Source organism: Podarcis pityusensis (assembly GCF_964106645.2).
Source record: "Podarcis pityusensis genome assembly, chromosome: 17".
In the NCBI taxonomy this organism is placed as follows: Eukaryota; Metazoa; Chordata; class Lepidosauria; order Squamata; family Lacertidae; genus Podarcis; species Podarcis pityusensis.
Window position 1 is genome coordinate 39,067,304 of NC_138042.1, and position 27,804 is coordinate 39,095,107.

At 47.6% G+C, this 27,804-nt stretch overlaps 1 protein-coding gene across 2 annotated transcripts; it reads left to right on the top strand.

Annotated features, from left to right (window-relative positions):
* Positions 1-97: 97 nt before the first annotated feature.
* ENO2 (enolase 2) lies at positions 98-27,671 on the top strand. Of its 2 annotated transcripts, XM_080987182.1 has the most exons (12): positions 98-296; positions 8,815-8,916; positions 12,277-12,372; positions 12,599-12,657; positions 15,581-15,650; positions 16,480-16,613; positions 18,107-18,329; positions 21,797-21,994; positions 22,868-23,069; positions 23,184-23,292; positions 23,980-24,038; positions 26,699-27,671. In XM_080987182.1, exons 1-12 carry the CDS (start codon positions 113-115, stop codon positions 26,766-26,768), a joined length of 1,506 nt encoding a protein of 501 aa, XP_080843308.1. In that variant the 5' UTR covers positions 98-112; the 3' UTR covers positions 26,769-27,671. The 2 variants fall into 2 exon arrangements, with proteins under 2 accessions (XP_080843308.1, XP_080843309.1); XM_080987183.1 differs by lacking the exons at positions 98-296; positions 12,599-12,657 and having other exon boundaries at positions 8,821-8,916.
* Positions 27,672-27,804: the final 133 nt, after the last annotated feature.

Sequence of the window (27,804 nt, forward strand, 5' to 3'; positions counted from 1 at the left end):
CCATCCCTGCAGCACCGCCGCCCCTCCCTCCCTCCTTCCCCCCTCTCTCCATCCTCTACGTGCTGTTTGCAAAGCTCCCTTGAAATCCTGACTCATCCCAGCTCTTGGTCACATGCTCCCGCCCAGGCCCTATCAGGGGCGGCTCCATCCCACTGTTGCTGCTTTTGCTGCTCTTCCTGCCGCTGGCTCAGAGGACAGAGCTGCTCCCCTTCGCATCCTGTACCTTTCCTCTCGCCATCCATCTCTGCTTAGTGTGCTGCTGCCTTGGCCAGCCTTCCTGCTTCTGCCTTTGGAAGGTAAGTGGCTTCCCCGTCTCCTCCCGCAAGGCGAAACCCCTGTCCCTCCGCATCTCAAAATACTATCTCAGACCCTCCAAGTGTCCCTATTTTCCAGGGACAGTTCCGGATTTACAGAAGCCCTCCCGCTTTCTGATTTGACCCTGCCTTTCCTTTCCATCAGAGAAATGTTGGAGGGGTCTGCTCTCTATCCCACCACCATCCCAAGGATTGGTTCTGCTTCTTCCAATCCTCCAGCCTCTGCTCATGGGCTTTTGAGATTCTTCTTGCCCCAACTCCTGCTGGTGCCCCCACTTGGTGGGTTCTTGTGCTGGAGGCATCAGAGGGGGAGGGTGCTACTATTAAGCCTGCCTTTGCTGGGATGGCAAGGGAGTCTGGCAAGCACAGGACTTTGCCACCCCAGGGATCAAGCTGTGCTTCTCCCCCCCCCGTCACCATCACCCAATAATTCTATAGTTGCGTGGCAAGGTTGCAGCCATGCCAACCAGCACTGCCCAAAGAGCCAAAAGTCATCATAAGGTGGATTCCTGGGCTCCAGTTAATACAGACTGGGAAGCGATGGGAACCAGGGAAGCGAAGCCCTCACTGCACCATCTCACAGCAGCTTGTATATTCTTGGTACCAATGACTGCCTCTGGGTTCCCAGTTCTGCCTCTCCCGCCCCAACCCTTATCCCTGCTTATCTGGCCCTGACCTCCTTAGAGGACAGTGCTCTTGTCTCTCTGCTCCCCCCACCCCACTTCTAGCTTGGAAAATAGTTGTGGGAGGAGGGGGGGGCAGGAAAGAGAGAGAGACGGAAGGATGAGTAGGAATGAAAGTGGAGGGGGGGACAGCCTGCAAAAGTCCTTCCTATTCTGAACCCAAGGACCCTTGGAAAAGGATGGGGGGGGGGGATGGATCAGGCACACAGCCAATGGCTTTGTCTAATCTCTGTCCGAACCGGAATGAATCAAAAGGCAAAGCCAGCAAAAGCACGGATGAGCCGCCGGGAATTTATTTGGGCTGGATTGCTGACAGTTTGGGCTCTGCTGCAGAAATATTGATGCCCGGGGAGTCCTCAGTACATCTGTGCACACAAACACATGCCCGAGGTGGGGGGGGGAGTTCCTCTTGACACTGGGACAAGGACGTTTCCATGGTCCTGGGTCTTTGCACCCCACTGAGAGTGCCTGTGGCATCTGAACAGACTGGGCAAGCCGTTTCGGAGTGCAGAGCAGCTGTTGGAGCAGATGACGGCGGGAAATACCGACCCAGAAGGTGCTGCAGAATATGGTGGGAGGGGAATAGAGACCTGCGTAGGTGCTGGAGAATCCCTGCCTTGTTGGCTGAAATTCCCAGGCACCAGAGGCTTTTCCTGGTGTGGTTATCTGCAATTTTTGCAGGTTTTGGCAGTGCAGAGGAGACTAAACCCTTAGCAGTGCTGTGCCTTGCACCTTTTCCCTTCTTCTCTTTCCGGCGCTGTGTCAGGCTCCATCTCTCCTCTCCCCCACCACCTGCTGTGGTGTTTGCGGCCTTCTCCATTCTGCCCCCCCCCCCGTTCATAGCCTGCCCTTTGCGTCACACACAATGCAGGTGGAGGGGGTGTTCATAAATCTCTTCCTGGCACAGTGTCAGGTCAACGTGCATTGCCATTCTACTAAAGATTCTTCTTTCCAGGTTGTAGCTGTTGCTGGCAAAAGAGCTTAGCAACAACGAATAAGGCGGGAAGCGAGTAAGGAAACAAGTCAACTGATCCTAGAAAGGAGTCCTCGCTTGGTGGGGGGATGGGTTTAAGGGGGGCAGGATTCCTCTGCCCCTCCTCCATGTTCCCAAGGCATTTGTGCATTAAGCCATGCAGAGTGGCACCTCTGCAAGTTAATAAGCAGACACAACTCAAATGTTAAAAAATATGCCGAAACCAGTGGGCAAACCACTTGCTCTCCTGAGGACTTCGTCTCTTCCCTTGGGGCCAGTAGCCTAGAGAAGATGACAGATGCGGAAATGGTCTCAAGACACCTGTCACAGTGGTATTGCTGATGCTAAGCAAGTCTGGAAGGGGGTCTGCTTCAGAATTACACAGCACTCGATGAGATCCTTCGAGAAAGAGCCCAAGCAGGTATATTAAGCAAGCACAATAATTCTGGGCGCCTCCCTGAGTTTGCCTGTGCCATTCCTCAAGCACCAATCCTGTACCTAAGCACACCAATCGCAACAGATGACATGCAGCGGGTAAGAACCTCAGTACATGGGAGGACTTACCTGGGAGTAAGTCACATTGAAATGAATTGGCCTTTTCTGTATAGTGTTGCACTGTACACATGGCAAATATTTGCTGCCGGAGTTCCCTGGCAGGGAGAGTGAGGTGTAAAAGTGGTAAGTAAACAATTACACATATACCTCCTGCAGGAAAATGCCTTCACATGACCCAGTCTTACTTTGTTTTAATTTGTGCTTGCAGGGTGTGCATCATCTTTTTTTCTTTTTTTTTTAATAAACAGGGAGCCAAAAGCCTAGCTAAGTGTGTATAAAATTGCAGCCTTAAGTGGCTAACCCACTGGGGAATTATGCTGTATAGTGGAGGAGTCCACGCATTGGATGTAGCTTAATAACTGTATCCAATGTCCCATCCTCCTATTAAAATTACACAAGCCGGGACGGGACACAGTGTGTCTTTTGTCATCTGTGATGTTATACATCCTACTTATTCCATGAATGCAGAAAAGGGCAGGATGTGGGAATGGGCACAGAATTCATCTTCCTCCATTTTTAAGAAAGCAACTTTCTAGCCCTTATGAAGGGCTGTTTGAAATTATAACGGGAAAAGCTTTGGTGAATTTCAAGAGTCAAGATCGTTGCGAAATAAGATGTCTATTTGTCAGGGACCAAGGCTTCAGTGCCTTAGCTCCTCGCCCTTTCTAGTGATTAGCAAAACCAGAACAATATGTACCAAATAATAAACATTGCAGAATTGTGTATTTTTGCCAAATAAGAAATTCTGCAGTTTGCTCCATCTGCAGAATTTATGCAAGTCACAGAATCCAGTTTTTTCTTTGCACTGAATTTGGATTACCTGGCTTCATAATTATTTTAGCACAGAATACATACATGCTCTCCAGTCATGCCCATGACAGATGCACAAGCACTTCAGATGAATTCTTAGTGGCAATGGAGGTGCTGGTCTTTCACCAGCAACTTCCATTGTCATCTGAATGCCAGATTCCTCACAACAGAGGCACAATCCGGGATGACATCGGTATCACACTTTTGCAACCAAAGAGGATTTCTTACAACTTGCTCCAGCAAATCAGACCTTGTGGGGGGCTGGACTATATTTTGAAGGGGAAATGAATGAATTCCTATGCCCCACAAATAACCCAGAGACTAATTTTAAATAAAAGCACACATTCTACTCATGTAAAAACACGCTGATTCCCAGACCATCCAAGGGCCAGATTTAGAAGGCGATTGGGCCGGATTCGGCCCCCGGCCCTTGGTTTGCCTACCCATGTAATAAGGGATTGTGCTGTGAATATTCATTATTGTGAGCTGCTTTGGAAACCAAACTTTGCTGCAAAGCAGGGTATAAAAGTAACAAATGGGTGTGCACTACATCAATCATAAGGATGTGCTGTCTTGAAAGCAGAAGCGCAGGTTAGGTCTTTTTCTGATGCCTTGTATCACCCCTAATAGTGCAGAGCAAAGGGAAATTCACCAGCTCTGCTTTGCTTCTGCTATGATCTTGTTGCTTTCAGGCCCAAGACCTGCTTCTTGAATTTCATTTACCTTCCATCACAGGCGGATGGAACCTGCGGTCTTCTTCCCAAGCCTTCCGGAATAGCACAGATCTGCTGGGTATCAGTGATTTCATAGGCTCAAGGTCAGATTACTCAGCTTGCCTCTCTGAGCTTGGGAGGCACTGAATCCTATGCTGTTGTTCACTTCAGACACAAACGCAGAAATCAGCACGAAGGCAAATGTGAACAGGCAACAATCAGGAGAGGATGTGTGGGAACTTCTCTAGTCTTGCCTAAGCGCTTTTGGCTATCCTCAAAAGTCATCTGGTGTTTTTATGACGACTCACCTCAAAAACATCTGGAGCCTGCCAGGTTGGCGAAGCCTGACATATTACCTCAGTAATCTGACAATAACCCAAAAGGGAAGGTCAGAATTATTTCCCCCCATGTTACAGCCAGAGGGGGAATAAGTGTCTTGCGCATCAGTTTGTACCTGAGGTGAGATCTGAGCTGCAGCCTTGCAGCTCAAACAGTTTGCAACTATTTTGTATGCACGCTATATATGGAAAGCACATTCAAAGCACATACAGCCCTCAAAGAATTCTGGGCCCTGTGGTTTGTTCTGGGTAGTTGGGAACTGGAGCTCTGTGAGAGGTAAACTACAGGGCCCAGAATTCTTTGAGAGAAAGAATGTGCTTCAAATGTACTTTAAAGGTATAAATGTCTGCAGAACCTATGTCAGCTCTCTGGCAATGATATTCCACTGTGGGGGGATGTAATTCCACTGTAAGCTTCCAGTCAGAGGAAACTGGACAGCAGAGATGAGGAAGGAGAATGTCGAGTTTGTCCACGTGGCCTGCTTTTGTGGGAGCACGTTGCCTCCATGAAAGGCACTCGGATCTAGAGCAGAGCTCAGGCCTCTGGCTTAAATCGCCGTGGGGTTGAACCCTGAAGCATAGGCCAGGGTTTGCACACCCTCCCAACATTTCTCAGATGAAAATAGAGACATCCTATTCTACATCAGGAAGCTTCTCCCGCATTTGATATTTCCACACACATAGATGGCATGTACACACCTGTCACCTCGAGCCAATTCCAACCTCTCCATTGAACCTACTTCACAGGATTGTTGTAAAAAACAACAACTGACCGAGGAAAGGGATCATGTACAACACCTTCGACAGATAAATGGAATGAAATAAAATGTTAGTGGTATGCTGCCTTGAGTCCTTGTCAGGATGATAATGATGAGAGAAAGTGTGAGAATGATCAGGAACATACCAAAGAGCAAATCCTATTGAACTCAGTGAGACTTACTTCTGAGTAAAAATGCTTAGGATTGCAGTGTAAGGCTGCACCGTCTTTAACCAGTTACCTGGGAGTCGGGTCCATTGAATACAGTGGGACTTACTTCTGAGCAGAAAGTGTAAGGCTCCATTTACAATTAAGGAATAAACACTCCATGCATATGGAGTGGTGCTGAAGCACTGCGATTAATGAATTTGAGGCTAATTAGTAACCTTTTCCTTCAAAATTATAGGAAGGGCTTCGTATGTCAGTGTCACAATTTCCTTCATTTGGTACAGGGATTTTATTTTCAGTATAAACAGAACTCTGTTTTTGCACCCACCTACCCACCACGGCTTAGTCATGCTGGCCACATGACCCGGAAGCTGTCTGCGGACAAATGCCGGCTCCCTCGGCTTATAGAGCGAGATGAGTGCCGCAACCCCAGAATTGTCCGCGACTGGACCTAACGGTCAGGGGTACCTTTACTTTTACCCACCACGTCTAATTGCTCTCTGAGATGTGGAGGGGAGGGAAAAGGAAAACCAGGACATTCCTGGATCAAATCAGAAACCGAGATGGCTTCTGTAATTCCAGGACTGTCCCTGTAAAATCGGGACACTGGGAGTATGGGGCAAGTTGTGTGTCTCTTGCATTGTTCCTTTTTGTTCACAAGCCCATTGGACTCCTTGACCTTCCCTTGGCAAATGCACAGTGAGTTCCTTCCCCCACCCCCAGCAGATTTTCTTTGAGAAAGGCACGCTCCTTTTCTGTCAGAGAGAAAGCAAATGTGCTGCAAAATCTGTACCACATCTTAAAGCAGGAGTCTCATGCGCTGTGCTCTGTCAGAGGGAGCTAGCCCTTCATTTGTGCCCTGGTCTGCAGGGACTTGGCCTCAGCATCTCCTTTTAGTCCCCAAAACTCAGCCCTGGAACATACAAACTCAAGGTTCTAAGGCAGTGCAGAATGCATTTCCTCCCAGTACTGAACCAATATAGAGAGAATCCACAAACATCAGAGGCAGGTCTTCCAGAACAGAGGGTGCCGGTTTATCTTTTTCTAGAAGAGGTGGTAGAGACAGTGACTGTAATCTACTTGACTCGGCTGACTCGTTTTGCATGTCGGCTGCAAGACCAACATGTCTCACCAAAGACACCCTGCAGAATTGCACCACCCACCTCCACGATCCTTTCGTTCAGGACAGAGCTACGTGAAGCAGAATTGTATGCAAATATCTGCATTCAGAATGTCTCCGTTCACATGAAATGCTAAACCTGGCCTTTGGCAGATTAATATTCTACAGCCCTTTAAATGTGGGAAGGGGAGATTATTGCTTTGCCTTCATTTTAATTGTTTTTATCCTGTGTTTTATTCTGTGAAGGGGACGTGGGTGGTGCTGTGGGTTGAACCACAGAGCCTAGGGCTTGCAAATCAGAAGGTTGGCGGTTCAAATCCCTGCAACGGGGTGAGCTCCCGTTGCTCGGTCCCTGCTCCTGCCAACCTAGCAGTTCGAAAGCACGTCAAAGTGCAAGTAGATAAATAGGTACCGCTCCGGCGGGAAGGTAAACGGCATTTCCGTGCGCTGCTCTGGTTTCACCAGAAGCGGTTTAGTCATGCTGGCCACATGACCCGGAAGCTGTACGCCGGCTCCCTCGGCCAATAAAGCGAGATGAGCACTGCAACCCCAGAGTTGGTCACGACTGGACCTAATGTTCAGGGGTCCCTTTACCTTTATTCTGTGAACCGCACTGAGATCTTATGATGAAGGGTGCTATATAAATCAAATAAATTATAACAATGATAGTGATATTGATAATGATGATGATACATGAGTGTGTGGATACTCAGAGGAAAAATCATAATCGCTTCACTCCTCCACGGTTCCTGTTGCTACACTGCCTGGAGCCAAGCCATGGTTTGGTTTGGTTTAGTGTTACATTTGAGCTCAGACTTCAGATAAACCATCAAGTGTATCCAAGGTTTGTTCTTGGTTTACCTCTCATGGTTTGTCTGGAAGAAACAAGCTGTGAGCTGGGTTCCTATTTGTCATGGACAGGTTGGATGCAGAGAAGTGATGAGAGGAACCAGCTGTGGAATCCCCGAGGGAACCCTCAGGGGAAGAAGGCTCACAGCCAGGGGATTGGTGGTGGGACAACGAAAAGCAGTCAGAGGGAGAAGAGGGAGCAGACCAGCTTCCTCACAGCGAGAAGTGAAGCTACAGGGAACCAGGTAGAGGGACTTCTTAGCAGTGGTGCCCTCCCCATGAAACGCCCTTCCATCAGATGTCAAGGAGATGAGTAATCCTAAACCATATAGTAGAAAGGCAAAGGACCCCTGGACGGTTAAGTCCAGTCAAAGGCAACTATGGGGTTGCAGCGCTCATCTCGCTTTCAGGCCAAGGGAGCCAGCATTTGTCCACAGACAGCTTTCTGGCTCAAGTGGCCAACATGACTAAACCGCTTCTGGTGCAACAGGACCCTGTGACGGAAGTCAGAGCGCACGGAAATGCCATTTACCTTCCCGCCGCAGCAGTACCTATTTACCTACTTGCACTCGGATGCTTTTGAACTGCTAGGTTGGCAGGAGCCATGACAGAGCAATGGGAGCTCACCCCGTTGCGCAGAATCGAACCAGCGACCTTCTGGTTGGCAAGCCCAAGAGGCTCAGTGGTTTGGACCATAGCGCTATCTGCATCCCAAAACTATATAACCTTTAGAAGACATCTGAAGGCAGTCCTGTATAGGGAAGCTTTTTAATGTTTAATGTTTTATTATATTTTTATATATGTTGGAAGCCGCCCAGAGTGGCTGGGGCAATCCCGTCTGATGGGCCGGGTACAAATAATTATAAGTTTAAAGTGACCTTTGTTAAGAAACCAGAAGCCTTTCTTTTAGGAATAATTGAATCTGAAATACCTAAAGATCAAAAAAAGTTATTTATGTATGCAACCACGGCACCTCAAATGGTGTTTGCCCAAAAGTGGAAAGATGAATTAGCCCCAAACAAAAGATGATTGGCAACAAAAGTTACTGGAGTATGCAGAAATGGTGAAACATATTGAAAGATTAAGAAATCAAGAGGAGAGGATTTTTAAATAAGAGTGTGGATCATTTATTGACTAAAGAGCTGTTGTAAGGACTGACTTAAACACACCCAGATGGTGAAGTTAAACTATTGAGTATAAGAGATTCATTATAATTAGGCTTTAATGCTGGAGAGGCAGAAAAAAGAAGAGATAACTTAGGTAACTGCAGAAAGGGGGGGAAGGAAGTTGATAACTATTAAATGTATAAAGAATATTTGATATGTATTGTAAAATTTGAAAATAAATTTATCACCATCATTATTAAACATGCTGTTTCTCCAAACCCTCTTGAAGCTTATCACACCGTTCATTGCATACTGAGGCCAAGTGGCCATTTGATGCAACTGGAGGTGGTGTAAGAGATCATGGAACAGCAAGGGCATTGGAACCAAAATCCCAGGTCCCATTTTCCTCTCTGTTTGTTCTCCTCCAGGAAAGACCAGCTCCGCCATGTCTATTGAGAAGGTTCACGCTCGGGAGATCCTGGACTCTCGTGGGAATCCAACCGTGGAGGTGGATTTGTACACAGCTAAAGGTACGTATTGGTGGAGGGGCAGCAAACTGCAGGAGGCAGCTGGGATCTCAGCCACAGTTCAGGGCATCGTGCTGCTAACGGATTAGCTCAGTCCCAAGGCAGCGAGCCGGAAAGGGCAGGAGGCGCCAAGCAGAGATGGCCTGAGGCTGGAGCTGTGCCTCTCCCTCTCTCCCTCTCCTGAGCAAAGTCACCACACAGCAAAAGCATCTAATTTTAGCCACGCTCTGTGATGCATCCCCACTTTTGGAGCAGGAGATGGTTGGGAAAGGCAGAGAAATGAGACATTTTCAGACTCCCGCCTCACTGGCTTTCTTTTAAGCAAACAGCAGTGCCTGGCTTTCGTTCCCCAGTCTTACACACATACACCTTTCCACAGGCCTCAGAGTCGAGGTGCTGAGAATTTAGCCCATGAAGAACAGCTACCAGCCCTGTATCCATTGCTGAAGCACTTGCCGTGTCAGATGTCTGAGAGACAATCAAATAAAAATGCTTTAATTGGCATAAATATGTACTTAACTAGGATGCGGGTAGCGCTGTGGGTTAAACCACAGAGCCTAGGACTTGCCGATCAGAAGGTCGGCAGTTCGAATCCCTGCGACAGGGTGAGCTCCCGTTGCTCAGTCCCTGCTCCTGCCAACCTAGCACTTCGAAAGCACGTCAAGTGCGAGTAGATAAATAGGTACCGCTCTGGCGGGAGGGTAAATGGCGTTTCCGTGCGCTGCTCTGGTTCGCCAGAAGCGGCTTAGTCATGCTGGCCACATGACCCGGAAGCTATACGCTGGCTCCCTCGGCCAATAAAGCGAGATGAGCACCGCAACCCCAGAGTCGGTCACAACTGGACCTAATGGTCAGGGGTCCCTTTACCTATGTACTTAACTGCAAACACTGAGACACATCAGCTGCCCGCTCAGCTTCTCAGGAGTAAAATCTGTGCATGGGAAGGCAGACTCAAGGGGGCAGGCAATTTCCTCATTGGCCTGAGTGCTATTTACTCCGCCACCCTTATCCATCAGGCTTGACCCAGGGGGGTGAGGTAGAAGCCAAGCTGTCCCCCTGCCCGTGTATGAGGTCTAGCAAAAATTGCTGCCCTGAAGCTGCTATTTGCATTTCAAGGAAGCGTCCGTTGGTGCCAGCGTAGGCTTCTAGTGTAATGCAAAAAGCAGCTTCGGAGAGAAATGGTTCAATGTTGCCACCCCACCCGCACAGCCCCTTTGCCTTCCCCAAGTTTTCAATTTACATAACAAAAAACTAAAACACTCTTGGTGTTCATATAATTAATGCTGGGTCTAGATTCCTGCAAGGGGGATAGCCTTGCTGCAGTGAAATAGCTGTTTGCAGCTAATGAAAATAATGAAATGGTGGGTACCATACCCTCCAACATTTCTCTGATGAAAATAGGGAAGAACTATATTATTATTATTATTATTATTATTATTATTATTATTATTACTGCCCCACCCATTTGACTGGGTTGCCCCAGCCACTTTGGATGGCTTCCAACATATATAAAAACATAATAAAACATTAAACATTAAAAAAAGCTTCCCTAGACAGGGCTGCCTTCAGATGTCGTCTAAAAGTTGTATAGTTACTTATCTCCTTGGCTTGGGGGTCACATAACTCCATACCCTCCATTGAAAATAGGGATGTCCTAAAGGAAAGCAGGACATTCTGGTATCAAATTCTGGGATGGATTCTGTAAATCTGGAACTGTCCCTGGAAAATAGGGACACTTGGAGGGCTTGTGTTTTATGGTACCTAGTCATGCCTTAGATGCCTTCGACTCAGGCATGGCCAAATTGGCCCTCCAGCTGTTTTGGGACTACAACTCCCATCATCCCTAGCTAACAGGGCCAGGGATGATGGGAATTGTAGTCCCAAAACAGTTGGAGGGCCAAGTTTGGCCATGTCTGCCTTAGACGCTATTGCAATCACTAGACACAATAGCGATGTGTGCGCTCTCAGGGAGGAGAATTGCATTTCTCCAGATACAAACCTCTTATTTTAATTTAGAATATAGCTCAGTTGGTTCAGCACAAGACTTTTCATCTCAGGGTTTTCGGGTTGAGCCCCACATTGGGGAAAATATTCCTGCATTGCAGCGGGCCTTCATGGTCCCTTCCAGTTCTATGACTCTGTGGATATTATATCCTGCTTTATAGCATCAAGAGGCTCTCTAAAGCTGTGTTATACGCCCTTCCTTTAAAGCACATTCAAAGCACATCCTTTCCCTCTAATAATTATGGGTTTGCTATTACTTGCTGGGAACTGTAACTGTGAGGGATAAACTACAGTGACCTTTGCGGGAAAGGATGTGCTGCGAAAGTGCTTCAAACGTATTGCATGTACACAGATTCTGATAGGATGTGCATTATTCTGCTCTGATCTTCGACTTACCTGCACACAAGGTGGATAGAGACCATTGCTGGAGGAGCTTCACAGCTGGCAACAGATCTCATCACACATACGCAGCCGACAAGGATTTCAACAGTTATGCAGAGTTTAGGCCAGGCCAAAGCCAGAAACCTTTGAGTTAGTTAGTGGGCCTAAATTAGGGTTGCCATATTTCAGAAAGTGAAAATCGGGACACGAAAGTTGTTGAGCAAAAACTCCAAAAAAAGAGAGAGGTTTCTGAACACTTCCAACATGGGTTGCCACAAGCCCAAGTTTCCCCAGACATGTTTACCAGTTTTTGGAAATTCTGCCCAGATGCTGTTTTCGACGGATGAATCCCGGATATATCCGGGAATCCCAAATGTATGGCAGTCCTACCTATATGTACAATGTGAAGGATGGCTCAGGGTTTTAAGCAAGAAATTGAAAACAGGTATTTTAAAGTGATTTAACCTAACGGTGTTAATTTAATTGAATTAGTCTTTGGATTCATTGGTCATAAACAGTCGAAAGTGGAAGTATAAGTGGACTTCTTATGGAGCGTTTGGTTAGAAAACACCAGCTGTATTTTTTATTATTATTTTTAAAGAAAAGAGCTGGTGACTTCTGTTATGTACTGAAGTTCTCACCCTGGGCCAGCAGGGGGATACTGTAGATAGTTATGCAAATAAGGGATCGAAAGTGACGTTCAGTGATTGGATAGTTTTAGAAAATTGTTACAGTTACGTTGTACTGGAGCTCTATATAAGCAGGCTGGCTGAACCCTTCAGTTTAGCTCTGTTCTGGCCTGTGAATAAACAAGAGCTGTTTGAAGAATCGCTGTGTCGTCTGATATGTTCACCCACAATTTAACAACTTTCCTAAAATGACAAGGCAGCTGTTTCATCAGAGAAGAGTTGTGGGCTTAAGTGGTGTTGATGGCTCCTCCCCTTAATGTTTTCCACCTTGGTTTTTACTCCTCCCTAGGGATGTTCCGGGCAGCTGTTCCCAGTGGCGCTTCCACCGGCATCTATGAAGCTCTGGAGCTACGTGACAACGATAAGTCCAGATTCCTTGGGAAAGGTAGGGGTATTCCAAGCTTCTGCCCATAGAATGACAAACAATAATTCCAGAGTCCTCTCTCTCTGTGTGTGTGTGTTTTCTGCTTTTGGGCTGGCCGAAACAACAGATGTCAGTCAGTGAAATTCCACGGTGAAGAGTGTGTGGCCTTGTGTGCCTTCCTTTCTCTGCCTCTTATTTCCTTCTGCCTCTGTCTGACACTCTCTGTGTCTTCTTTTTCCTTCTGTAGGGGTCCTGCAGGCGGTGGATCACATCAACAGCACCATTGCCCCTGCTCTCGTGAGCTGCGTAAGGATCCCCCTTTGCTTTTCTCATTGGCTCAACTTGCGGGTCTTTCATCCTCTCTCTCCCTCTCTCTCTCTCTCTCCCTCTCTCTCTCTCTCTCTCTCTCTCAATCTCTATCTGTCCCTTCATTTCAACCTGCATTGTTTTCTGGATGCTCGACATACTATCTCTCTGTGTGCATGCATGTGTGTGTGTGTGTGTGTGTGTGCGTGCGTGCGCACTGTCAAAGGATGGAGGAATATTTTTTCCTCCAGGGGCCTTTGTAGAGAGCAGTGACAGGACCAATCCTATGTACAGACAACAGCTTTTCTGAAATCTGAAGGAAGCATGAGATGGAATCTATACACATATAAAAACTGTTATGGAAATGCTTTATTTTTAAAAAAGCATTTTTAAAAATACATTGAATTTCCCATAAGGCTCACCATTGTCCTCTAGTGTCACATTGTATGTTGCACTTAAAACATTTTATTTGCAGCTGTATGGCTGAGTCCTGATAGAGCATTGATGCAATAACCAGAAAAGGCCAAACTTGGGTCTCCAGCTGTTTTTGCACTACAGCTCTCATCATCCCTAGCTAGCAAGACCAGTGGTCAGGGATGATGGGAATTGTAGTTCCAAAACAGCTGGAGACCTACTGTAAGTTTGGGTAACGCTGATCAAGAACATTGTGGATATTTCCAGAGGGGGCTTTTAATCTGCAGTCGCCGTGCCTCCTTCATGCAATTTATGGGCAGTACAGACAACGTTGCAACTCTCCTGCCTTTTGCCATCCCTTTCACCATTTTTTTAACACTGTGAAAAATCTATTAAGGAAGAGAAAAGCCGAATAGCAGTACAATCTCTTTGGAGGTGTGGATAGGAAAATGCAGGACTGCGGTGCAATGGGAGGAGTTGTGGCTTCCTGAGGCTGATGGGAAATTGAGTCCAATAAAATCTGAGGAGTGGGGGGAGACCCAGGTTCCTTGCCCCTGCCCTGTTGCTTGCTGTGTATTTCCAGTTTCATGCCCGGCACCGCAAGTCCATTCCCCTGATTAACTGGCTCTCCACTTTAATTAATTGCTTGCTTTCTGGAATTAGGTTCCCTCAAACCACACACTTCAATTTGCTATTTAATTAGCAGATTACATCGAAAACAGCAGTGCAGGTTCTGGCTGTAATCTTGTACAGTTGCCATCCTCCAACCTTCTACTGCTTACATCTGAGCAAATTTGTGTAGATTCCAGCTGCAATCCTGTAGGACTACAAACGTCCGTTGCTGACACTTTCGCCCCCCCCCCCCCACAGTTGTACTATAGAATAGCACTACAAACAAGCAGGGAAAATCAAGTTTTCTAGGCAGGTTGCAAATATGACTAGTATACCCTCCAACATTTCTCCAGTGAAAGTAGGGACTTCCTATTCCATAACAGTAGTAGTGGTAGTAACCGCCTTCTGGTGATTCCCTCATTGCGAGAAGTGTGGTTACAGGAAACCAGACAGAGGGCTTTCTCGGTAGTGGCGCCTACCCTGTGGAATGCCCTCCCAGCAGATGTGAAGGAAATAAGTAGCTATCCTATCTTTCAAAGACATCTGAAGGCAGCCCTGTTCAGGGAAGTTTTTAATATTGAACGCTGTATTGTTTTTAATACTTCATTGGGAGCCGCCCAGAGTGGCTGGGGAAACTCAGCCAGATGGGCGGGGTATAAATTATTATTATTATTATTATTATTATTATTATTATTATTATTATCATTATCATTTATACCCCACACATCTTACTAGGTTGCCCCAGCCACTCTGGGCATCTTCCAACATATATAAAAACCATAATAAAACAGTAAACATTAAAAAGCTTCCCTGAACAGGGCTGCTTTCAGATGTCTTCTAAAAGTTGTATAGTTACTTATCTACTTGGCTTGGGGGGGTCACATAACACCATACCCTCCATTGAAAATAGGGACATCCTAAGGGAACGTGGGAAATAATTATAATTATAATTATTATTCATACGCAGCCCTTTTTACTACGCTGCCCCAGCCACTGAGGCTTCCAATATATATGAGAACATAATAATGCATTTAAAAACTTCCCTGTACAGGTGTCTTCTAAAGGTTCTCCTTGGTTCGGGGGTCACATAACTCCATACCCTCCAACATTTTTCTGAAGTAAATAGGGATGTCCTAAAGAAAAGCAGATGTTCCTATTTTCATCAGAGAAATGTCGGAGGGTATGTGGGACTTACAGCCCAGTTGGTAACCACGTTTGCTCAGAAGTCAGATTAGCTGCAATCACCTTGCCCTGTGTTTTAAGGCCCCTTTTTAATTTTCGTTAATGTGCTACTTCATGAATTATTTTTAAAAACCCAACCAACAACACAAGCACAAATAAAAGTGGGTGCCAAAATGGTGTTGAGACGCCCTCACTTCTAAATGACAGAAGAAGAGTTCACCAGTGAGAAATGGACAGAACTGAAGGGTAGATGGTCAGCTGTAATTCTGTCTATAGCTTGCAGCTGAAGAGCAATGATTTGTAGCGCTAGGATAATAATAATAATAATAATAATAATAATAATAATAATAATAATAATAATAATAATTTATTATTTATACCCCGCCATCTGGCTGAGTTTCCCCAGCCACTCTTGGCGGCTCCCAATCGAGTGTTAAAAACAATACAGCACATCTTCACCATACATTTAAAGTGCATACCTTACCCCAAAGAATCCTGGCTGCTGTAGTTTCCCCCTCACAGAGCAGGCGATTCCCAGCAGTCTTAACAAACTACAATTCCCAGTATGCTTTGGGAGGAAGTCATGTTCTTTCAATGTGTGTCGGATGTGCTTTAAGTGTATTGTGTGGACCTGCCCAAAGTGTCCTCTGTCTGGAAGTCCCCTAGGCAGCCTATTATCCAGACTTCCAATTTGAGAGATGTTTTCTTTCTGCAGGGCCTTTCAGTCGTGGAGCAAGAGAAGATCGACAGCCTCATGCTGGAGATGGACGGGACAGAGAATAAATGTAATGCCTCTCTATTCATAACAAAAAGTCTTGTGGGAGGGGGCCAGAGGGGCAAGTTGGGAGAGAAGCCAGGAACTTTACAGCAAGATTAAAAGGCACAAGCTGAGGTATGGAAGTTAAAAAAAAGTCGTGTGCCACCCCGACTCTCTGCAAGTTTCCATAGGGTTCCAGGCACTCACCTGTGTTCCTTTAGAAAATTGAGACACGGCAGAGACTGGTGTAGTTTTAAGAAATGTGATTTATTCACCTGTTTACAATGTTAGTCTGCATACAGGGGGTCCAGATTTATAGAGAGTTCTCCCCCACAGCAGTGCAGCCAATGGAGTCCAAGGTATCATTCCCAGCCAGCCTTCAGCCAGCCTGCCCAAGATGGATCCCAGTCTTTCTTTTTCCTTCTTCTTCCCAGCTCCACATAGCTCAAAAACTCTCTTTTCCTGATACCGCAAATGCACACCCCCATCACCTCGGCACCATCTGCCTCCCCAGGCCAAAGGATTCCTCTCGGATGGCCCATCCAACCCCTTTTGTCATGTTAACAGATTTTCCAATTGCATAAGCCAGCCCAGGGATTCCTTGTCTGCCACAATTCTGCAGCTTGTACTTTCATCCATATCCCAATTACTCGAAATCCTACTATTTTATAGGGTTTAGCCGCCAACACCCCATAATCTATAACACAAGGAATCCAGGGCTAGACTAGTAGCGGGTGCTGTGCGGCTGGAAAGTTGATTGTATGATCTTTGGGGCCAGGGAACCTATATTGCTTTGTTGAATTGTCCTGAGCAAAGGGCCATTGATGGTGGTCACCTAATTTTGACGATGTTCACAGCCAAGTTTGGAGCCAATGCCATCCTGGGTGTCTCCCTGGCTGTGTGCAAAGCGGCGGCTGCAGAGAAAGACATTCCCCTCTACCGACACATCGCTGACTTGGCTGGAAATTCCGATCTCATTCTGCCAGTACCGGTAAGCATTTAATCACTCCCGATTTCACAAGGAGAACCCAAAGGGGAGTCGGAGGCTGTAGAGTAACCATATATGCAAGGAAATGGAAATCCCTTACTAGGAGAAGAGAGGTGACACCTACCTCAGTTCTCTGCGTACCCTTTATCGCCACGCTGCAAGAGTAACCTTGCTTCAGCCCTGCATTGTTGTAGATATTATTTTTGTGCAGTCTGAAGTGACTGGAAGCATAAGAACTAACCCCTTTTGGAAATGAATCATTGTCCAGGCCCATAAAAATAAAAATTTAAACTTTTACTGGTAGAACTCTTCAGAACAAAACATAAGCATCAAAGATACAACCAAAATATCCATGCAATGTCTTGTATGGGCTCAGCATCTTGCAAAATATGAAATAATCCAAACAGACCTATAAGCAAAGGTCTCTTTCTATCTTTCCACAGCCTGCATTCCGGCCTCCATTGGCCGCTGGCTGTGTACTCTCCCTTCAGGAGAGCTTCATTTACATCCTCACTCCATGGCATTTGGGAGACAAAGTCTAAAGGCAACTCCCTTTCAAAAAGGGAGATTTGCAACCCAATACCTCTCACATGACCTAAGGTTACAACATTCACATGTTAGCTAACAGAGAACAACAATCAGTTAGATAATCATTAACCCATTAAGTGGCTCAGAGTATGTAATAAAAAAACAAGAAATTTTTCATTTTCTCTATCTACTTCTGGAAATCAGGTGGAAGCTAGCAGAAGTTTAGTACTCATTTCCATTTCAGTTGTTTCCAGGAGGGGAAATCAATCTACAGCACCACTAACAGTCCCATAACACAACAGGTATCGCAGTGTAAAAGGAATGTTGGAAATCAGGTTGGAAGCACTAGCAGAATAGCCAGTAAAGCTCATGCAATAAACCACACATTGGAATGCAGCCTTGCGATTGGTTCCATGTAAAATCTTTGGGTTGCTAACAAGGCCTTCTCAGGACCCTCACGGAACCTCGGCTTCCAGGGCATTTTGTGGGAAGCCATGACAGTTAAGGCCCGCACGAACTGTCGGGATCTTCGTTCGACCGAGCTGATAAAGCTCATCTTCCGGCCGAGTCGCCCCCGACGTGATTGACGACCTGAGCCTCTGATAAGGCTCCAGGCACATCCCATTCAGCAGAGAATCCAAAACAGCATGCGGAAGTGATGAGATTTATGGCTACATGCTATGCTTTATTTCTAAGCTACGCAGACAGAAAAATACATCCTCACCCTGTGAGAGCAGAGAGCAACTGAAACAAAGGAACAAAGGAACAGAGAAACCAGTACGTCACATCCGTCTCCCTTCTCCTGTGAGACTTCCAATAGCCTGGACTGTCTCTGGAATGTAAACAGAGCCTTGTGACTCTAAGCAGCTGCTCAGTGGCAAACAGAAACTAACACGAACCATGTCAATTGACCGTGTAGGTGTCCTCTAAGCGAGTTTCATGTCTTTCTTCTTCCCAAACTCTCCCAGGCCTTCAACGTGATCAACGGGGGCTCCCACGCTGGGAACAAGCTGGCCATGCAGGAGTTCATGATCTTGCCAGTTGGGGCTGAGAGCTTCCGGGACGCCATGCGCATCGGTGCCGAGGTCTATCACAATCTCAAGGGTGTGATCAAGGACAAGTATGGCAAAGATGCCACCAATGTAGGCGACGAAGGAGGCTTTGCCCCTAACATCCTGGAGAACAGTGAAGGTGAGAACAAGAACAGAGTGTGGAATTACTTGCATACCCGGGCTCTGCACTCCCTGCACCTCTCTCACTGAGTAGTGACGAATGACACAACACAGCTTGAATGGGATTATTATTATTATTATTAATTGAATTTATATGCCACCCTATACCCGGGGGGTCTCAGGGCAGTTCTCAGAATAAAATCAAGATATAAAATCACAAAATGCCTAATGAAAATAAAAACAGCAACCCAATACTCCTCTCCACAAAAAAAAAACACCCTCATATTTAAAAAGGGTATAGGATGTTGATCAGGTCAGCCAAAGGTCTGGTTTTGCCTGGTGCCTAAAGGTGTATAATGAAGGTGCCAGGCAAACTTCCCTGGGGAGAGCATTCCGCAGATGGGGGAGCCACTGCAGAGAAGGCCCATTCACCTGTTGCCACCCTCCGAACCTCTCAAGGAGGAAGCACACGAAGGAGGGCCTCAGAAGATGATCTCGGGGTCCGGGTAGGCTCCTATGGAAAGAGGCTGTCCTTGAGGATCAAATCAGGCCACAATTTTATTGACAACGGAGGTTTGGCATAGACACTGCATGGCCTCCAACATTTCTCCAATGAAAATAAAGTAAAGGTAAAGGGACCCCTGACCATTAGGTCCAGTCATGACCAACTCTGGGGTTGCAGCGCTCATCTCGCTTTACTGGCCGAGGGAGCAGGCGTACAGCTTCCGGGTCATGTGGCCAGCATGACTAAGCCGCTTCTGGCGAACCAGAGCAGCGCACGGAAACGCCATTTACCTTCCCGCCAGAGCAGTACCTATTTATCTACTTGCACTTTGACGTGCTTTCGAACTGCTAGGTTGGCAGGAGCAGGGACCGAGCAACGGGAGCTCACCCCGTCACAGGGATTCGAACCGCCGACCTTCTGATTGGCAAGTCCTAGGCTCTGTGATTTAACCCACAGCGCCACTCGCATCCCACCCCCAATGGAAATAGGAACGCCCTAAATAATAATAATAATGTTTATACCCCCACCCATCTGGCAGCATTGCCGCAACGACACTGGGCCCTTCCCAGCTGCCCTCCACATCGGCCTGAATCTAAGAGAACAAGGGAGGTGGGGGGCGCATTTATTTGACTTGCTCCAGAACCAGGAGTGACCCCAAACCAGCAGGTGAGACCATTTGCTGTAGTTTTTAGCACCTCCGCAGGTGGTGAATGTGGCTGTTGTCAAACTGGCACTGGGTTGCCCCAGTGATTTAACTGTAACAACTTCATGTCAAGCACCTATTTTTCTTGGGGGGAGGGGGAGCACTGTCTCTCCCAAAGCCAAGGCCTAGGCTGGGGGATGTTCACCTCTCTGTGAGGGATTGCTGAGATGCTAAAAAGCTTCTAAGCTGCCTTATCAGAAAAGGAGTTTTTCACAACAGGCATAGCAAAAGAAGTGATTCCTCACTCTTGTTAATGGCTCCATAATTGGCTACTTCTGTTCTTCATCGGCAGGGCCACACCACCACTGTCCTTGTTCCTTGTCTGTGCATTCAGTACTATTTGGTTTAGTAGTCTCTTGATTGTGTGTTGTCAACGCTGAAAGTCTGCAGAGTCTTTGCCAGTCCTATCCACATGGCACTTGGCTGCTAGGTTTGCCATGCCATAGTGACGTCCAGATTGTTGTTGTTGTTTAGTCATTTAGTCGTGTCCGAGTCTTCGTGACCCCCTGGACCAGAGCACGCCAGGCACTCCTGTCTTCCACTGCCTCCCGCAGTTTAGTCAAACTCATGCTGGTAGCTTCAAGAACACTGTCCAACCATCTCGTCCTCTGTCGTCCCCTTCTCCTTGCGCCCTCCATCTTTCCTATCATCAGGGTCTTTTCCAGGGAGTCTTCTCTTCTCATGAGGTGGCCAAAGTATTGGAGCCTCAGCTTCAGGATCTGTCCTTCCAGTGAGCACTCAGGGCTGATTTCCTGAAGAACTGATAGGTTTTATAATGGTATGGGGTTGCTCGTGCGTAAATTGCCGCCTCTCCTGGCTATGTTGCCTTGTTAAACCTTTTTGTCTGGACAGCCCTTCAATTCGTGGCTGCCTCAGTCGCTAGCAGAATCCGTCAGTGGGCGTTTCTTAAACCTTTTCCAACATAAAAGTTGTTTGACACCCAGTCTCCTCCTACTTTCTCTGCGCGGAAGTCTTCTGCGCAGGGAGGGCGTGGGTAGCGGAGGACCAGTGCTCTCCCCGCTGGTGTCCGGTGAAGAGTCTGGGAGCCCTCTCTCCGATTCCCCCATCTGCCCCTCCTTATTCCTGGTGTTGCACTGAATTGCTTCCCCATCTGCTGAGCTGCCTCTCTCCCTGCTGGGCCCTTCTCCAGCATCATTGGAGAGCCTTCCCTCCACCTCTAGCTCCGATGTCAGTTCCCTGACAGGTTTGATCTTATTGCAGTCCATGGGACTCTCAAGAGTCTCCTCCAGCACCATAATTCAGATTAAATGATAGCAATACAGTATACGGAGGATGGCTCCTGAAGACAGTTCAGCTGGCACAGAATGTGGTTCCTGAACTACTCAGGGTGAGCTGAGCTGCTATGAATGTATTGCCAGAAGTGCAACAGCAGAAATCATTCAGTGTGCAGCATAACAGTTAAATTTATGTTTAATGTAATGTGTTGTTTGGTCGTAAGGCTTCACTGTGCATATTTGCTTCAACCTGCTTCTAACATCTGGTTTTATTGGTATTTTTATGCGTACATTAGGTAAACCACTTAACACAAACCACTTCAATCCTGTTAAATACTTCCAGATTAGCTGTTTATTCACACACACTTTTGTGATTACCCCGCAGCTTCTAGGGCAAATATCCTATCGCTTTCCACATTGCCAGAAGTCCAATAAGGAAAGTGTGATGGAAAACTGCACAAGAAAGTGAGGGATAACAACCACTAGCTGGCATTATTGTCTAAGCTCTGTGCAAATATATTAGGGTTCATGCTTGTAGGGTACATAATATATAATAATAGGGGACGCAGGTGGCGCTGTGGGTTAAACCACGGAGCCTAGGACTAGCCGATCAGAAGGTTGGCGGTTTGAATCCCCGTGACGGGGTGAGCTCCCGTTGCTCGGTCCCAGCTCCTGCCCACCTAGCAGTTCGAAAGCACTTCAAAGTGCAAGTAGATAAATAGGTACCGCTCCGGCGGGAAGGTAAACGGTGTTTCTGTGCGCTGCTCTGGTTCGCCAGAAGTGGCTGAGTCATGCTGGCCACATGACCCGGAAACTGTATGCCGGCTCCCTCGGCCAATAAAGCGAGATGAGTGCCGCAAACCCAGAGTCGGTCACGACTGAACCAAATGGTCAGGGGTCCCTTTACCTTTACCTTTACTTTACATGCTTGATAAACAGGCCACTTCACAAATTGGTCTGGAAGCTGAAGAGCCTTAAAAGATAGTTTTCAAACATGGCAGATGCTTGCAAAATCCGAGTTTCTCTCCTTTCTGACCTCTCAGCTCTGGAACTCCTCAAGGAAGCCATTGAGAAAGCTGGCTACACTGACAAGATTGTGATTGGCATGGATGTGGCCGCATCGGAATTCTACAGAGACGGGAAATATGACTTGGACTTCAAATCCCCCGATGACCCCAGCCGCTACATCTCTGCTGATGAGCTGGGTGACCTGTACCAAAGCTTTGTAAGGGATTACCCAGGTGAGTCCACCGTGCCTAAAGCCTCAGTACCGGGGCACCAGATTGTGGAAGTTTTTGCTCTTTGCTGAATGGGAACAGGAGCAATGGGTTGCTGCAATACAGTGGTACCTTGGTTCTCAAACACCTTGGTACTCAAACAACATGGGACCCAAACACTGCAAACCCGGAAGTAAGTGTTTCGGTTTGTGAACATTTTTCAGAAGCTGAATGCGCTCCGTTTTTAGTGTTATGCTCTCGATTTGAGTGCCACACTTCTGTTTTGGGTGTTACGTTGAGGTCTGTCTGTTTTTGCTACAGTGGTACCTCAGGTTAAGTACTTAATTCGTTCCAGAGGTCCGTTCTTAACCTGAAACTGTTCTTAACCTGAAGCACCACTTTAGCTAATGGGGCCTTGCGCTGCCACCGCGCCGCTGGAGCACAATTTCTGTTCTCATCCTGAAGCAAAGTTCTTAACCTGAAGCACTATTTCTGGGTTAGCGGAATCTGTAACCTGAAGTGTATGTAACCTGAAGCGTATGTAACCCGAGGTACCACTGTATTTATCTTGTGTTTTTGTTTTTGCGGCTCTTTTTGTGTGTGTATGACTGTGTGGAACCCAGTTCATGTACTGATTGATTGGGTGACTGCAAGTACATCGTTTATTGCTTTCATTTTATGGATCAATGCTCTTGTTAGATAGTAAAATGCATGTTAAATTTCTGTTTTAGGGGTTGTTTTTAAAAGTCTGGAATGGATTAATCCATTTTGCATTCCTTTCTATGGGGAAGCACGCCTTGGTTTTGGAACGCTTTGGTTTTGGAACAGACATCCAGAACTGATAAAGTTTGAGAACCAAGGTACCAATGTACTCTCGTTTCCCCCTTCTCTCTGCAGTGGTGTCGATCGAGGATCCTTTTGATCAGGATGACTGGGAGGCCTGGTCCAAGTTCACAGCAAACGTTGGGATTCAGATTGTGGGGGACGACCTGACCGTGACCAACCCCAAACGCATCGAGCGAGCTGTGGAAGACAAGGCCTGCAATTGCCTCCTGCTGAAAGTCAACCAGATTGGATCAGTCACCGAGGCCATCCAAGCGTGAGTCTAGCCAAACCGCTCTGTTCCACAAGTGCCCAGTTGCGTTCCCTTCCAAGAATGTTAGACCTGTTGGGACTGAGGCAAATCCACTGAGTTCCTTGTCTCCCTCCACAGCTGTAAACTGGCCCAGGAAAATGGCTGGGGAGTGATGGTGAGTCACCGATCAGGGGAGACTGAAGACACCTTCATTGCGGACCTGGTGGTGGGACTCTGTACCGGCCAGGTAAGTTCTGGGTGGGGAGAAAACATGTCTTGGGTGTTCTCTGGAGACGAAAAAGGTGAAGGCTGAAACAACCATGTCAGTGTAGAGACACAATCTCTTTCTACAGCCAGAGATAATTCAAGTGTCCCATCGTAGAATAGTGGGGTAGGAGAGTTGAAAAGACAGTGGTACCTTGGTCCTCGAATGGCTTAGTTGTCAAACAAATCGGCTCCCACACGCTGAAAACCCGGAAGTAAGTGTTCTGGTTTGGGAACTTTTTTCAGAAGCCAAACATCTGACACGGTTTCTGCTTGACTGTAGGAAGTTCCTGCAGCCAATCGGAAGCTGTGCCTTGGTTTTCAAACATTTCGGAAGTCAAACGGACTCCCGGAATGGATTAAGTTCGAGAACCAAGGTTCCACTGTAATCCCAAGGTATTTCATATCTGGCAACCAATGTACCCCTTTGGTTTCAGGTAGTACATGGGTAGACGAGTCTAAAAAGACTGGGACACAAATTTTGACAGTCCTCTAGCGGCTGTGGGAGCTCATTTACCAGAAGTAAAGAGTTGCCAAACTGCACAAGCAAAAGCCAATTTAAAATATCTGCTATTCACTCATGCCTTTGCTCATGATGTGCTTGTTCCAGTTTGTAATGCTGGTGCGGACCCTCCATAAAATATTGTTGCGTTGACATTGACTTTTGCAGATAAAGACGGGAGCGCCATGCAGGTCTGAGCGACTGGCGAAATACAATCAGTTAATGAGGTAAGAAACAAGAGGGGAAATGCTGGCATATTATCAGTTTGCCTTCCAGCAGGAGTCGGCCTCTGTGCAATGGGCAAATGCAGGCAGGCAGCTTTTGGGAGCTATTCAGCATTGCAGAGCTTAGGGGAGACTTGAGTGTAGGTGAACCATCACACACACAATGATGGAACAGCATGTAAGTCTAAGATCTCTTTCAGCTTCTATCATGCAATGCCGCAAGAAATTGAGGGACGCACTGTCAATTTATACCAGGCATAGGCAAACCTGGCCCTCCAGATATTTTGGGACTGCAACTCCCATCATCCCTAGCTAACAGGACCAGTGGTCAGGGATGATGGGAATTGTAGTCCCAAAACATGAGGAGGGCAGAGTTTGTCTACGCCTGGTTTATACAGTCGTACCTTGGATGCTGAATGTCTTGCAAGTCGAACATTTTGGCTCCTGAATGCCGCAAACCTGGAAGTGAGTGTTCTGGTTTGCAAACGTTCTTTGGAAGCCAAATGTCCAGCATGGCTTCCACTGCTTCTAATTGGTTGCAGGAGCTTCCTGCAGCCAATTGGAAGCCGTGCCTTGGTTTCCGAACGTTTTGGAAGTCGAATGGAGTTCCAGAACGGGTTCCATTCGACTTCTGAGGTACGACTGTATAAGGATGCCTTGCCGTTCTCTATCTAAATCAGCAAAAATCACTAAACTACTCCTAGCATTGGTTTCTAAGACACTGGCTTTCTACCTTGCAAATATATGGTAGAAGATTAAGAATGGGGTCCCCAAATGCATACTGGGGTTAAAAGTGGATGCTGGGTCTGAAAAGGCTGAAGATACCTGCTGTAAGGCATGGGCTCCCGAAAGCTGTCCATAAAAGGGTTTTCTTTTCCACGGCCCTGAACAAGAATCTTGAGCATCTTAGTCTTCCATTATTCTCCAATGAGCCCAATCAAAGCTGTCCACACACAGCATTGAAAAAGCAGCACATGCCTTTGGCATCAAAATGGCATGAGGGTTTATCTAAATTAGATTAACATTGCCAAACGCAAATGTTGTTCCCTTCCATCAAATCACGAAATATTATCAAAACACTCCCATACAGTACATTGTTCTAGCAATACCAGTGCTTTTTTCTTCTACTGGGGGTGCTGAAGGGTACGCAGTCCTGGCACCGCATTTTCTAGAAGAAAAGCACTGGGGCCAGCTTGCCCCTGCCTTTCAGGGAGCCAGCAATGTGCCATGTGCTCACGTCACACATGCATACCGGGCAACATGCTGGCTTGTCGTGCGCGAGTGACGTGACCATGTTGCACGGCGTGTGCGCACACAGCATGGGGGATATGAAGGGGGCCTGGCCCCCTACTTGAAATTTCTTTTGAGGGCCCAAGGTCCCTCACCCCACCCCCCATCTGGCGCCCCACAACTTCATGGTGAGGTATTTTCTTGAAGAAAAGCACTGAGTAATCCCTATGACAACCAAGTGTTATCCCACATTTCGGATGAAGTTGAGAGAACAGGAGTTTGCCAAAGGCCAAAAAGTGACTTCATGGAAAAAGCCAGTTTCTAACTGGGGCCCAGGGCCGTCTTAAACATGTCCAGCACCGTGGTGCAAATATCTCTCCGGCGTCCACCCCCCGCCCCGTTTCCCAGAGTTGTCAACTTTTTTTAAGGCGGGGGGGGGGTACTTCGGTCAGGCTCGTTTACATTGCATGGTCCGACGCGTGCTCGGCGCAGCACGTAAGTAAGAGGCGCCTGGATCGCAGCCCAGACAGCCTCCCGCAAAGACTCCCTCCCTCTAAGCACCCGGTGCCCCTTACCTGCCCCCGTGCAGGGAAGTCGACACGACAGGAGGGCCAGCAAGCAGATCAGGTGGCTCGCCGGCTGTCCCATCCTTGCTCGGTGCCAGGATTGCACAGGACGCTTCCCTGCTCCGTTCGCAGACTCCGCAGGGAGGCGCGCAGGCAGCGATGTGGCCAGAGAGGGGTAGGAGAGACACGCCTGCCCCACCCTTCGCCCGCCCCCAATTGCACCTGCCAGGCGCCCAGGCAGCCCCAGCAGGAGGGGACGCAAAGGGGCTTCCCTGAGCCGGACGCAGCGCGCTCTGATGGGTGGCTGAGAGGAGAGGAGGGGGCTGCACCAGAATGGGGAAGGGAGCGTGGCCTGACTCTCCTTCCTGGACACTCAGCTTGTGGCGCCCTCCAAAATCTGGCGCCCTGCGCCACTAACGTCTATGGATAAGACGCGCCTGCTAGGGCCTTCCCAACCTGTAGCTTGTACAGCGGGGGGCCTTTAACATACCGTATTTTTCGCTCTATAAGACGCACCAGACCACAAGACGCACCTAGTTTTTGGAGGAGGAAAACAAGAAAAAAAATATTCTGAATCTTAGAAGCCAGAACAGCAAGAGGGATCGCTGCACAGTGAAAGCAGCAATCCCTCTTGCTGTTCTGGCTTCTGGGATAGCTGCGCAGGCTGCATTCGCTCCATAAGATGCACACACATTTCCCCTTACTTTTTAGGAGGGAAAAAGTGAGTATTATAGAGCAAAAAATACGGAAATTGACTTCTGTGCTTTAATTCTAGCAGAACCTAACCGTCTCTGGTTTACGTCCACTCTGTGAAGCAGGGCCTGTGGAGTGAATATAACGGCCTGCCTTTCTCTTTGCCTTCCACAGGATTGAGGAAGAGCTTGGCGATGAAGCCCACTTTGCCGGGCACAACTTCCGTAACCCGAGCGTCCTATAAGCCCTGCCCTGGGCACACTCTGGCTTGCCTGCTGACCTCCCAGTGCACAGACTCTGAGTGCCCCTTTAGACCACACCCTCCATTTCCCCAGCTCCTCTGTCTCCTCTCCCCATTCCAGCTACCTCCTCTGGCCTCTCACTGGAGCCGCCGCCCCCCCAAGACGTCTGGAGAATGAAGCTTCCCTCTGCCCGTCCCAGGGCGCTGCTCCAAGCCAGCTTTGCGTGTGTTGCGCAGTGTCTTCTCTCTGGGCCTGCTTGAATCATCGTTGCACCCCAGTGCTGTGAGCATGTTTGCCAGGATGTGTGGCGAGGGCGTGCGTGGCTGAAGTTAGCCCTGTGTTCCCCCTCCTTCGTTGCCGCTGGGAGTCTGTGTTTTACTCCTGGATTATGACGGTGTTTAAAACCTTCGTAGCGCTTACTGTCAACAGCAAGTTTCTGTATGTTCTAGCCTGTCCCTGCCAGCCTTCAAGTTTTGTTTTCTCTTTTTGTTTTGGGCGGGGTGTGTGTGTGTTTGTCTGTGTAGTGCCATACCTACACCTGCGACTGATCTGAAAGTACTTTTGGTTTGTGTTTTCGGGTGACACCAAGGCAACCTGTGCTGCTGCAATACACTGGGTCCTTATGCCATGCTTTGTGGGGTGTTGTGGGTCAGTGCATTGTGGGCGTGTTGTTGTGATCAGCATCCTGCTCAGACCGCTCTCTCTCTCTCTCTCTTTCTGGTCGTTCGGTCACACGGCGCTCCTTTCCCCATCACCTGTTCCCCACCTTGCTCTCCTATCACTTCTGCTTCGACCTCCAGAAGTTTCACCCTCAACTGAGCAAGCGGAGAACCCCCCACCCCCCACACACGAGAAAATCAACCAACAGACCAACCCTCAAAAATTAAATTCTGTTTCACACCTGAGCATCGTGCCTCTGCCTCAATGTCTTTTTGGTTTCACTTCTGGAAGATGAAAAGTGGACGAGCTCTGTGCAAGGGGAGGGGGCTCGGATTTGCAGGTGTGCTGAGGCTCAGACTTAAGTAGCAGAATCGGGAA